The sequence below is a fragment of the Nematocida major genome, assembly GCF_021653875.1.
Source record: "Nematocida major strain JUm2507 chromosome Unknown 2360, whole genome shotgun sequence".
Lineage (NCBI taxonomy): Eukaryota > Fungi > Microsporidia > Nematocida > Nematocida major.
The window spans coordinates 178668-191005 of record NW_025952951.1 but is presented as its reverse complement, the minus strand read 5'-3'; the positions used below and the strand labels follow the sequence as shown (position 1 = coordinate 191005).

The following is a 12338-nucleotide window of genomic DNA, read 5'->3' as shown; positions in this document are numbered from 1 at the left end:
CTGCATGTGCGCGTGTTTGGGAAAAAGCACCTGCTGCACGCTCGTTGTTGCCTGCTGCGTGCTGCAAAGGCTTTCTTTTTGCATGCGAAGCCTCTGCTAGGCGCCAGATGCAGCAAGAGGTATCTTTGGTTATATGCATTATTTATTTTATTTTTATGCGCTTAGAAGACGATGTGCGAGATGCCATGAAAAAAAGAAACTACAAAAGAGTGGAGAGCATATTCTCTAAGCACTTAAACAGCTCTTTCAGCGTGGATCTCTACACCGAGTATCTAGCCTATGTCAGCTCGACAAACAAGGACCTAATGAAAGAAGCCATTTCTGTGGCATACACGCGCACTCTGTACAATATCCACAGCGTAGACATAAAGATCCGGTACTTGGAGAGCCTAATGGAAGATGAGGATGCAGAGAGGGTTAAAGAGGCATACGTCAAGATTGTGCAGATTCCCATTCTGAAGGTCGACACCGTAATAGAGCTGTACAAGAACTACGAAAGCAGCAAGACCAAGCACCAGAAAAAAGAAACCGACTTGCTTTCAAAAGAGGCTGCGGCCATGGACGAGGCAAAGAAGCTGCAGCACATTCCCACGGCAATTGCGCTTTTGGAGTACGTTATAGAGCAGCACAAGAGCAAGCACTTTATGTACACTGCAGAGTGTGTGCTGTACAACATAGACAGCGTGCTGAACACAGACAGCACCACCAGCCGAAATAAAAGCCGGATGTATCTATATAAGATCCTGCTGCTGTCGAAAACCGGCGTGGAGAAGGACACCATTGTAGACAAGCACAGCAAGGGGATAGTGATTTCTAAGGGCGTGTCCGAAAAGAACGAAAAGATATGCGACATGCTGTGGGGAGCCATCCGGAGCGGAGGCGACCTGCTGCCTTTGGTTTTTATGCTTTTGGGCCACTCGGGCGACGTAGACCGGATTTTGGAGCTGGCGCCGCCCGGCATAACCAAAAAAAGCGAGTCTTTCTACCTGATTCTGTTCAGCGCCATTCTGAAGTACATGGGAATTAACGGCATGCGCAAGTATCTGATAGCCTTGGCAAAGGACAAAAAAATAGGGTATGTGGTGTACAACTACTGCGCAACCGTAGAGGGGCTTATTGGCGGAGGAAATAAATACGCAGGAGGAATCATATTAACGGCCTTTAAAACATTCCTTAACTCACATGAAAAAAGAGCTTCAAGCTGTATATCTTCCCAGGAAAACGCATACAGAATCGCAATGGACGGGACGCAGCTGCTTCTCTCGCTGGGAGACGTGCAGAGGGCCCACATTCTCATAGACCTATACAACAGAGAGATTGGGCGGAGCAAGGTGCCTCCCCCAGCGCGGAACCAAGAAGAGACAGATCCAAAGATGGTCATGGTGAAGCACCAGGTGCTGTACGAGTCCGGGCTTACCGCGGCTGTTTCTTTGGCAGGCGAGTATGCGTACCCCGAAATATTTGACGCTCTCTGCAGAATATACAAGGTGCAAGAGGATGAAGAGATGAAGCTGCCCTCTGTCATTAAGAAGCTGATTGGCATGCTTCCAAAGATTTCGGAAAACCAGAACATATTTACGTGCGTGGATCTAAACAGGTTTCTGCACATTCTCGTGGACATAGAGATATAGTCTGTCTGCGCTTGCAAGAAATAAACGTGAACCCATAAATAAAACGCGCTGTGCAAAACTTTACTTCTTGCCGCAGACTATACTTTTCGACTATTATACCGGCCGCTGCGGCAGATTAGCAGCAGCTTTTTTCTGCGCTTAAGCAGACTTATATGGCGATTGGATGCTTGGGCTTTCTTTTAGCAGACCGCATCACACGCTATCGTGGGAAAGGCCGCATATCGGGCTAAACCCCTGCACAGCTATTTTATCTGCTCATGATATATTTGTGCGCCATTTTGCAGGCCTTTTGACGCAGTGCTTTCGCGCATTTTTGCCCCGCTTAGCACAAAGCTTCGTGGCATGCTGCAACTTTAACGCGCGCACTGTAGAGGGTGCGTTTGAACAGTGCTGGCGTGCATATTCTAGCACTCTGCGGGGGTATCCACTGTGCACAGAGTATTTTTCTTCTTTTTTGATTTGTTTTTTTTGCAAAACAGATTATGATCAGAGAAGACGTAGGCAAGGCCTTTAGCATGCATATAAAAAAAACATCAGTTATGTTTGACATCAACTTCCGCCTTTTCAAAGGCGAGGAGATGGAGGCTGGGGAGATGGAGATCTCCTCCCTGCTAGACATCATCATGCAGAACATAAAGGTGAAAATAAGCAAAAAAATCTCGATTTCCACAGCTGACCAGGCCTACCAAATCATTCGTCTTGTAGTGAGAGAAATTCTCGAGAGCCAGACAATCCCCGAGCTTTATAATCTCCCCAAAACCATAAGAAAGGAAGACCACACAATGGTGTGTGATGCTGTGGAGGCGCTAATTGAATCTGGCATACTGGACAGTGTGTGCAAAAGGCTGTTTGCTCTGTGTGAGAATGCCAAAGCCATCCCGGGGCTATCGTTGCTAGAGTATTTGAGGCACGTAAACGCAACACTGTGCGAGAGGCGGTTCATAAATCAAAAATACAACGAGATCTTGGAGAAGTTCTATCACGAGCACAAAGAAATGAAAAAAGACAGAATATTAGGGCCTGCCCATGCTATATACCTCTTTAGAACAAAGATGAATCATTTCGAATCCCACATAGACTCTTTGTTGAGACAATTGGGCCTGCACGGCAGCGAAATTGGGTGCTACTTCTCACGGAAATCCCGAAAACCATGTCTTGAATCTAATGATTATGACTTTCTGCTATTCATGCATGAGTATAGAAAGGAGCTTACAAACATTTTCCAAAAAATCCACAAAATAACTGATGATGGATACAGGTATTCAAATATAAACTATCTGCTGCACAGCCCAAAGCAAACGCGCGCTTATGAGATTAAACATGCTAGGGAAAACTGTGTTGACGCGGTCAGTGCCTACAAGATGTTGCAGTATGAAATCTGCAACAGCCCCATGAGGAAATACATCCTGAATAAGCTGGCGCACTTCAATATGGCGATAGCCCCTGCCGAAGCCAGCAGCCAGACCCACACTGGGAATCTGCCTGTGCCTGCAAAAAAGCGCTCGCTGCTATACGTGCTCTGGTTTGTGCTTCTGAGCATACTCATTCTGGGCAGCGCTTTTGCATGCATTAAAGCGGATGACTTCAAGAGCATAGTGCATGCAGCCCGCATTAAAGGGAACGACCTAGTAAAGTTTCTACAGGAGCTGAAAGAAAGGAAATGGACGCTTCCGTCTATTCCCATCCATTCTATCTTTAAGAATTCATAGATGCTGGCCAACATTCTGCATGCTGCCCATTCACTGAGTGCTTAGAAACAGCGCGCGCCATATACACCAACAAAAATGAATATGCATGAAGGCGCTAAAAATAAACTAGTTCACCTTAACCCCGATTTTACAATGCTTTTCTGGGGGCGCCCGCTCTTGTGTTCTGCGCACTTTCTTCCTACCGCGCCCAGCGCCATATGCATTGGGCCTTTTGCACACATTGGTTACTTGGACTCTTGTGCATGCTTTTTGGTGCATTCTGCAGAATAAATGCTGCCGCCTGTTTCAGAGCTTGCTAGGTTATGGAAGGCACTGCAGAAAACACGCCTAAAGGCACGGCGGCTTCTTTTCATGAAGACAGCAGCACGTCCAGCAACGACAAAGTGGTGGAGGATGATCTGCTTGACACCCTAAAACAAGCAAACAAAGGCCTGGCCGGCTCGATACGAACATCTCATGATACAACAAAAGCCCTGAAGACCCAGGGAAAGAAGCTGAACAGATCGCTTAAAGCAAAGAAAAGAATCCGGAAAAAAGTCGGCGAAGACGAAGAGATTACACAGCGCATAAAAAAAGAAGAGAACATAATTGTCGTAAAAAGCAGCTTTTTGGACAAAGTAAAGAACTTTTTCAGCGGAAAGACGTGGCATGAGAACAAGGTTAATTCAGAAGCAGAGAACGAGGAAAAAAAAGCCATGCTGAGCGAAAGCGCAGACGAGTCAAGCGGGCTATACAGCACAGACAGTTCGGATGGCTCAGTGGTAGACCAGCTAGAAGACTCTGGCTCGGGCGACGATGTGGACGACCAGCTAGAAAAGACTCTGGCGGGCCTTCAGTCTCTGCGGCAAAACGTACACTCGCAGACCCAGCGAATAAAAGCGCAAACGCATGCTGCCAAGGAGATGGAAATATTGGACAAGGACACGGCCAGCCGGGCCAAGAAGCTTTCTAAAGACGTAAAAAGCTTAAAGTAGCAGGCGGCAAGCAAACGCGACAAAGGCGCTGCATGCTTTAATGTGCCTGCACGATATCCAGACCCCGCATACTCGGCGGCGTCTCTTTTACGAAGCATTTGGAAAATGCATACTCTTTCTCTATGCTATGTTCTTCTAATAGTTGCTGTAATAAAGAATGTATTTGTGTGGTAAAAACAGGATATACGCAAACGGCTATTTGTGCATGCTTTGCATTCCAGAGGTTTTAGACAGCTTCGAAAATATAAACCTGGACTCGTTCAACCTAGCAATAGAAAATATACAGGATAAAGAGCTTTTCCGGACTGGAGAGGAAAAAATGACACGAAAAAACAATATCCTAAAATTTCTGTACGCGACAGCATCGGGATCTAACTTTGGGAAGCTCGCAGAAAACATCAATCGCCGTGCACATAACAAGAGCAGCTTTCATTCAAAGATGTTTTATGAGGCCTACTCGGCGCTTTCCCTGTTTATAGACACAGCATGCCCTACTACAGAAGAAAATGACTGTCCGCAGCAACCGGCCTTACATAAAAAGCCAAGCACACAAAACGCAATGCAACCGCAAAACTGCAGATGTTAGCACTAGCCACCGCCATGTGCATTTTGTAAACAACTACCAGCAGAAATACAAGAGAATCTGCACGCCCTCATACACGATAAGAAATGAGCAAGTGCCGGCCCACCTAATAGAGCAGACTATTATTTACTTGGCAAAGTGCGCGGCATGTTTTGTTTATGCATATGCATCTGCGCGCCCCTCAATCCATCCATTCGGCGTGTTCGCATTTCAGCTGGGCTCTGCAAACGCACCAGCGAAAATAAACTTGCTTCTTTTTGTGCCGCCTTTAAACCTCTACCAAATCAAGCCAAATCGTACGCTTTATTTATTTATCTTTTGCCCTCCCGAAAATTTACAAAAGTGTCCCGTCCAGATATCCTTCTATTATGTCCCGTACAATTTCCTTTGGCATCACCGACGCACCCTTTTCCTTCATGCTCTGCAAGAAATCGCTGTATATCTTATTTACGCTGGTTTCTCCCTGCTGCACCATCTTCTTTATAAACTGGTGGTACAGGCCAACCGTTTCGCTGCTTCCTGGCCTTGAGTTCTGGATCTGCTTGGCAAGCGCTGCCCGAATATCTCTCCTCATGACTCCCTGGTGGACGCTCACCATAGTTTCCGGGCTGCTCGCAGCGCTGCTCTTCTCGTCAATGATCACGTCCATGGCCTCTTTTTTGTACGGCTTAAAGTGTATTCCCTTGCTGTTGTAGTCGTTGCTGATCAAAATCACCTTGAACTTGTACTCTTTTCTTTCGTCCCGCTTGAACTGCCTCTCCAGCTTTTCCTTCTGCCGGATAAACATCTTGTCCTTTTTTTCCCCCTCAAACTCGTCGACAATTAGAACCACAGTGGTGGAGAAGCCCATTCCCCCGATCCTCTTGAACCCATTGTCCATCAGCAAGTTGCAGTAATACACCTCCACCCGCTGCTTCCCCAGGAGAACGCCTATCTTGTTCAGCACGTGCGTTTTCCCCGTCCCCGGCATCCCATGCACGTATATTGTGTGCACCGCTGGGTCGTATAGGCACTTCGAAATCTTCATGATTTCCTCCTTTCTTCCCTCCACGTGCAGCTCGCTTAGCATCCTCTGAATCTCGACCTTTTTCTCTGGGTGGTTCAAAACCTCTTCTATCACCTCAGGCCTTTTTGCCTTTTTTGTTATTCTTTCCTCCTGGGGGCCTATTCGGGTCAGCTTGATGGACTTGGCGCGCGCGCTTCTGGGTGCAGCGCTTTGCTTTGTTTTCTTCTCCACAGAGATCACATCCGCAGCTTTGGCGACAGCGTCGCCTGCAGCCTTCTCCATCTTCTTTTCAAGAGCTCGCATTTTAAGCCTGGCCTTTCTGGCAGCCTTTTTCTCCTCTTCTCGCCGCCGCTCCTCCTCCTTTATGGCTATGGCTTTTTTCAGAGGCCTTTTCTTCTCCATTTCCTTCAGCTTCTCTTCAGCCTCTTTTCGAGCAGCTTCTTTTTTCTTTGCAATTGACGTTCTTCTCTTTGGCTTTTCAGCGGCCTGCGGCAACAGCGCGCCCTCTGCATTTTTTTCTTTTTCACTGCCCTTTTCTCGTGTGCATATCTGCATTTCCGACCTCTTCATTAAAAAAAAAGAATAACTCTTTATGTTTTTTATTAGTTGTTTTGCTCCGAAAGATACTTGTATATCATTGGTGCCACTATTTTCCTGCTTATTGTGGGGCTCACATTGTACACAACTATCTCACTGTCCCCGGCGACAGACCTCTTGCTCACAGGCTTTCCCTCGTATATTCCCTTTTCTATTAGCCCCGAGCCAGGCGCATTGTACACATACAGCTCCCGCACGCCCTTTACCTTGCAGTTTATGATGAAGAACTCGTGCCCCTTCCCCTGCACGAACTCCTTCACCTTCCGCTTCCACTCCTCCTTTCCATCCCTCTGCACCCAGTCATCGTATGCATACTTCACCGAGGATATGCCGAAAGACTTTCCCGGATGGTTTGCTGGATAGTCAAATGGCTTGTAGTCCATTTGCAATATAAGCTCCGTCTTTATTTTGTCTTCGCACTTCTTAAGCTTGCTGAGGCTGGCCAGAACCTCCTGTGCGTCCTGCATGGAAGCCCCGGCCGCGCCCAGCGAGGAGCGCACTCCATTGACATCTACGTCGTGCACTCTGCTCTCCAGCCCCGAGGTGTCTGTCATAATGGGAATGCTCAAAAGAAGCAGGAAGTTGTACTCCTTTGTTGCCTTCTTCTCTTCAAGCGTCTTTGCAAACTGGCTGCATACGAACCTGTATATTAGGGAGCAGCAAGAGCCTGCGCACAGCTCAATGTCCATGCCTGCGGCCTTGCTGTGCACCTTCTGGCTAAACTCAAGTATTGGGTGGTGATCGATTATTCTGTCTATGGAGAAGCCCTCCGACAGCAGTAGGTCCTTGTCCGGAAGGTTGAAGTCAATAAGCAGCGCAGTTATCTTCTTTTCTGCGAGCGCATACTTTTTGCTGCCTCTCTGCAGGAACCATGCGCTGCCCTGCTTCGCCAGAAAGACAAGCTCGTCCATAGACACCCCCATTATGTCGCACACCTTCACCAAGTCGTGCTTGCACTCGAATATTTCACGGCACAGGTTGACCACAGGAACTCGGCCCATCACAGCAGCCAGGATGTGCGACCCTATGAAGGAATCTTGGTCGCAGGAAGGGTTTCCCATCACCACCTCTATAGACGGCTGCTCTATTCGAGAGTATGCAGTGTTGAGAAGCTCCTTCAGCTTGCTTTCTCCTACTATTTTCTTGTATTTGTCCATACTGCATAAAAATCCTGCTCTTTTATACCTTGCATATGCAGTAGATTACACCAATCACGTGCACAGGCCAACTGAAAGAGAGAAGCACGCTGTCATTCTATGCCAAAAAGAGGATTTGTGTGCGCCTAGGGTCTATCCGCGGACAGGAACCAATTAAGAGCCGGCGGAAAGCGCCACAAACAAGACTTTGGGCCTGCCCATTATTCGCTCTAAACCTGCACACGGCATTTCGTGCAAGTCTCTGCTTATTTACCCAAAGGACAGAATCTCCTGCCGGAGCAACCCCGTCTGGGCAAGCCTGCTGGGCTTCTCCAGACAGGATTCAGCAGATGCGCGCCGGGCTCACTGCACGCTGCTCTCTCCCTTTACGAGAAGTGCCATGGCGCACATTTCCAGAGCCGCGCCAAAGGCACCCACCCAGCCTCTAAGCCAGCCCTTTGCGCACAAATTCTTCTTTTGTGGCTTCTAGGAAAAGTCCGTGCTAAAGCTCTTCTTTTTTTGGGTTTTGGCACGCCCGTTTTTTCAGCCTGCTCACACGCATGGGGCTTTGTGCACAGACAGCGAATCTTGCTCTTTAAATTTTTTTAATTTTCACCATCCCTGCAATGAACACAGAAATAATACCAAAGACAGAGACAGAGTACAAAGCCATGGTGGAAGCCAGGGAAAGAGTAGGCATTCCGGCCACCTTTGTATCTTTCAAAAGATCGCAGAGATCTGTCCACCCAAGATACGCTCTGCTTAAAATGGAGAATGTAACTACAAAAGAACAGGCAGAAAAGTACATCGGAAGAGCCGTTGAGCTTTACATTCCAAAAACCAAAGTGCAGCTGTCCGGGTACAAGGAGAGAGTTGTTATGGGATACATCCACAGAGTGCACGGAAACTCTGGAGTGGTCAGAGCAAGGTTTGAGAAGAACCTGTCGCCTACCTTTATAGGGTCACACGTATACGTACAGCTATACAAGGCCAATCCAAACTACTTCCAAAAGGACTAATAAACTATATCTTCATAATGGCACAATGCAAGGCGGCTGCGGCACTTTAGAAAATATAAATATGCATTTCTTTTATTCTTGCAGAAAGCTCCAACGGTAAGCCTGTGCGCACTGGAAGAAAGAAGGCCGGCTTTGGAAATAAAGCCTTGCCAGCCAAAGGCCCGCCCACCTGCTTCGCTTCCGGATGCCCGCATGAAGATGCAGTAAGGGCTGGGCAGCCTAGCTTCGTCCTGCACAAACAGTGTGCTTGCGCTGTTAAATGCCCCGCTGCGCTGTGGCAGCAGGCGTGCCGCGGTGCTGAAATAGCGCCTTGCTGTGCCTTCTTCTACACAAAATAGCATCTTTTTACAACTTTGCACAGGGACGTGTCTTCTAGCCCGCCCTCGCTGTATATTTCCCCGTTTCTTGTAACATATGTTGCTTGGCTTGGGGATATAACTGTTCGCAACTGACTGCACAGCGGCTGGCTTCTGCTGCGGGTGCTTCGAGGAAAGCCGCCTGCTATTTTGGACGTGTTTTGGCAGCAGCCTGGGCACATAGAGTCCAGGCTCTCCTTGCAGGCAGGCGTAATAAACCCAGACACTCCCAGCGCAACCCTTCTGTAGAAGCAGCTGCTCTTTTCCGGGCTGCCAGCTGCAAGGTCTTCCAGCACGCCATCCTGGCACTCTTTTAAGCAGGACTTGAATAGTTTCGTGTCGCATGGGAGCACCAGAAGGGGAAGCAGCCTGCTGGGAAAAAGCCCTGCATTCTTTTTCACAAGATCGCATGCAGACATCTTTGTGCTGGCTGTTTTGCACAGCTGAATTATTTCCCTATGTATAGACATGCGCTGGCGCTTTTCTAGCCCTCCAGCCTCATCCAGGGTTTGAGAGTCTATGCCTAAGACGCCCCCGGGCGCACTCGCCTGGGCATCCAAGAGCACAGGCAAGCTATAATAGTCTTGAACAGTATGTGCTGTTCTTTTAAATCCTCTTTCGGCCAAAAACTTAACAAGCTCCACATCAACCTCTCTTTTTTCTAGCTCTTTCTGCTTTTCTTCGCAGATCTTCATCTGCTTCTCTACTTCTACACACTCTTTCTCCTTTTTCCCCAGATACTCGACAAGAAGGCCTATTTTTTCCTTCACGGCCTCGGGCCCTGCGCTTGCTAGAGCCCCTTTGAACTTTTGCACCGACAGATAGGTCACCCTAAGGATCTTCTGCGCATCTCCATGCAGCTTTTCCATATAAATAAATCCACTACAAACACATTGCTATTTATTATCCTTCGGGCAGAACCTTTTTGCGAATAAACACAGCGGCCTCCGCTGCACATGCATTATGCGCCCAGCTATTCCTCAATACGCTGCGTGCCCTCCTTTGTGATTATGTAGAAATACATGCTCCCGTAATTAAGAACAAGCTTTCTCTTTACGCCCTCGTAAACCTCCTTTATTATTTCTATGGTTTCCTCGGCGCTTGTGTCCTCTGTGTGCCGCTTCTTCATGCACGTGATGAAAAAGGGCGCTCCATACCCATACGCCATGTGCTTGTACGACGAGCATGCGCCATACTGATCAACCATGTACAGGCGCCCGCTTCCCTCTGACATGCCTCCGATAATAGAGCAGACCTCAACCGGCGCCTTGCGCAGCCGCCCGTATATTTCCATCTGCAATGCGTTTGCAAAGACCTTCTCGCTTATTTCCAAGCCGTTTGCGATGCTCTCATACCTCAGCCCTTCGAGCACGCCTTGAACCACTCTGGAGCAGTCCCCCTGCTTCCCTCCGGATATCACGGCGGATTTGCCGCAGATGTCCACATACTTTTTATAGTCGTTCTTGGGCACAAGCACGTTATTTCTATACATTGTATCGCACGCCAGCACAACATAGTCTCTTCCAGCTACTCCATAAAGCACATCCATGCAAATAAATAAAATATTCGGGGTTAAATATTTGCCTGCATAAGTAAACAATGGCGCATATAAGCAACAGAGTGCTTACTGCAGGCGCATGCTCTTTTATACTCATTTCTATACTTCCGAAGCTAGACGCAAGTGTAAACTTGTACAGCCTTCTGGCCATCGTTTGCACCTCCTACTGGGTGGGGGAGACGCCCTTCAAGTCCCTTATTGTGCTGTACTTTCTTCTCAACTCACACGACATATTCTTTATTATGCACAGGGGACACGTGCTTCTTCTGCACTCGTTTCTCCACTGCACGGACATCCCCATTCTGACCGACGTCTCGCACGGAAGGGCGCTGTACAGGAGCATCAAAAGCAAAAGCGTGATTCCCATATGCATTTCAATGGCGATAACAGCTGGCTGGGCATGCTTTGTGTACCGCCAAGAAGGCATTGGGAGCACGCCTCTGATGTCATCTTCTGTTATTTCACTGCACTCAAACTCTGTGTACATGTCTACTATGCAGGACTACTATGGGGCGTCGCAGAACAAGCATGGCAGCGGAAACCGGAGAGTTGTAGGCGTGCCCAAAAAGAGCCTGACCACCGAGTGGAGGATACTTTTGGACGGGGGAAACCCCCTCCCAACCCTGCGCATAACCAGTGGATCCTATGTTTATCTTCAGGATGTGCGAACAGGAGAATACCTGCACACCTTCGACGTGGCCTCCCCCCTAACTACTTCAAACCAGGAGGTCTCCACCGTTCCTACGCACAGCAGCAACAACAGGTTCGTCATAATAAACAAAGAAGGTGACATCAGCAGAAAAACCCCCATGCATAGCGACGAAGACTTTTATCTGAAACACGTAGACACCGGCGTCTTTCTTCGGGTGCTGAAGAGAAATGTCCCCGGCGGGTATGAGATAAACGGGCAAAAAGAGGCAGGAGGAAGCAAGCACATAGGCGGAAGAAACTGTCTGTGGACAGGAATAGAGATGGAAGCGAATCCGAGCGCGGCCGCCCGCATAAAAAAGGCTGCAGCGCATGTCTACAAGTGTGTGAAAATGCACATGCTCTCCACGAAGGCAGAAAAAAAGCAGGAAAGCGCAGAGCGAAAGGCCCGTGTAGGAATATACCAATACATATACAGCCACAATATGGTGCTCTACGGGCTTTTGTTTCTGCTGTCTGCAGCCCGCGGGCTGTGCCTAGGCGGACATCTCTTGGAGCAGACCTGCTCCTGCGCGCTAGATCTTTTGGAAAGCGTAATTCTCGGGAAGAATGTGCAGGAAGTTCTGTACTCTGCAGGGATAATAGGCATACGAAAGGGAATACACATACATATGCTTGTGCGCGAGTTTGCTGGCCGAAGAAAGATAAAAAATGAATAAAGCTGCCTGAATAAAACCCGTTTGCGCCCGGTCAGACTGCTACATGGGTGTGTCTGCATGCATTCTGGCTCGGATACACTGTCTTACTTGCTCCTAAAATGTGGGCAGCATCTGCTCTTTGTCCATTGCTACCCCTAAAAAACAGAGCTCGCATTTGCATCCTTTATACGGAGAGCAATTTCTGCAGCAGCATATTCACGCAGATATATCAGAAGGCCCTTTGCAGGCCTGCATGCCAATTTCGCATAGCTGCAATGTTTTTTAGAAAAGTCTTTTCAAAGATTTGCATGAAATATAAAACGTATGCTTTTATTTTAAGCCCAAGCACATCTGCAAATAAAATTCATAGACTTTTTAGCTCTAAGCAATTTAGGCCGCACGCCATGCACACTGTGTACAAGG

The 12338-nt window shown here is 48.0% G+C and overlaps 10 protein-coding genes across 10 annotated transcripts; 6 read left to right on the top strand and 4 right to left on the bottom strand.

The window, feature by feature from the left end:
* Positions 1-155: 155 nt before the first annotated feature.
* On the top strand, positions 156-1631 carry NEMAJ01_1126 (uncharacterized protein; the record flags this gene model as incomplete). The annotated part of the gene is made up of 1 exon (XM_047914964.1): positions 156-1631. One exon carries the CDS (start codon positions 156-158, stop codon positions 1629-1631), a length of 1476 nt encoding a protein of 491 aa, XP_047770921.1.
* A 482-nt stretch (positions 1632-2113) lies between these two features.
* On the top strand, positions 2114-3340 carry NEMAJ01_1125 (uncharacterized protein; the record flags this gene model as incomplete). The annotated part of the gene is made up of 1 exon (XM_047914963.1): positions 2114-3340. The coding sequence occupies one exon, from the start codon at positions 2114-2116 to the stop codon at positions 3338-3340; it is 1227 nt and encodes a 408-aa protein (XP_047770920.1).
* A 302-nt stretch (positions 3341-3642) lies between these two features.
* NEMAJ01_1124 (uncharacterized protein) lies at positions 3643-4314 on the top strand (the record flags this gene model as incomplete). Its single annotated transcript, XM_047914962.1, has 1 exon — positions 3643-4314. One exon carries the CDS (start codon positions 3643-3645, stop codon positions 4312-4314), a length of 672 nt encoding a protein of 223 aa, XP_047770919.1.
* Positions 4315-4519: 205 nt separating this feature from the next.
* NEMAJ01_1123 (uncharacterized protein) lies at positions 4520-4900 on the top strand (the record flags this gene model as incomplete). Its single annotated transcript, XM_047914961.1, has 1 exon — positions 4520-4900. The coding sequence occupies one exon, from the start codon at positions 4520-4522 to the stop codon at positions 4898-4900; it is 381 nt and encodes a 126-aa protein (XP_047770918.1).
* Positions 4901-5231: 331 nt separating this feature from the next.
* NEMAJ01_1122 (uncharacterized protein) lies at positions 5232-6473 on the bottom strand (the record flags this gene model as incomplete). The annotated part of the gene is made up of 1 exon (XM_047914960.1): positions 5232-6473. The coding sequence occupies one exon, from the start codon at positions 6471-6473 to the stop codon at positions 5232-5234; it is 1242 nt and encodes a 413-aa protein (XP_047770917.1).
* A 32-nt stretch (positions 6474-6505) lies between these two features.
* NEMAJ01_1121 (exopolyphosphatase) lies at positions 6506-7657 on the bottom strand (the record flags this gene model as incomplete). The annotated part of the gene is made up of 1 exon (XM_047914959.1): positions 6506-7657. The coding sequence occupies one exon, from the start codon at positions 7655-7657 to the stop codon at positions 6506-6508; it is 1152 nt and encodes a 383-aa protein (XP_047770916.1).
* Positions 7658-8262: 605 nt separating this feature from the next.
* Positions 8263-8655, top strand: NEMAJ01_1120 (large subunit ribosomal protein L35Ae; the record flags this gene model as incomplete). The annotated part of the gene is made up of 1 exon (XM_047914958.1): positions 8263-8655. The coding sequence occupies one exon, from the start codon at positions 8263-8265 to the stop codon at positions 8653-8655; it is 393 nt and encodes a 130-aa protein (XP_047770915.1).
* Positions 8656-8980: 325 nt separating this feature from the next.
* Positions 8981-9880, bottom strand: NEMAJ01_1119 (uncharacterized protein; the record flags this gene model as incomplete). The annotated part of the gene is made up of 1 exon (XM_047914957.1): positions 8981-9880. One exon carries the CDS (start codon positions 9878-9880, stop codon positions 8981-8983), a length of 900 nt encoding a protein of 299 aa, XP_047770914.1.
* Positions 9881-9984: 104 nt separating this feature from the next.
* On the bottom strand, positions 9985-10560 carry NEMAJ01_1118 (20S proteasome subunit beta 4; the record flags this gene model as incomplete). The annotated part of the gene is made up of 1 exon (XM_047914956.1): positions 9985-10560. The coding sequence occupies one exon, from the start codon at positions 10558-10560 to the stop codon at positions 9985-9987; it is 576 nt and encodes a 191-aa protein (XP_047770913.1).
* Positions 10561-10610: 50 nt separating this feature from the next.
* On the top strand, positions 10611-11936 carry NEMAJ01_1117 (uncharacterized protein; the record flags this gene model as incomplete). Its single annotated transcript, XM_047914955.1, has 1 exon — positions 10611-11936. One exon carries the CDS (start codon positions 10611-10613, stop codon positions 11934-11936), a length of 1326 nt encoding a protein of 441 aa, XP_047770912.1.
* Between the last annotated feature and the right edge of the window lie 402 nt (positions 11937-12338).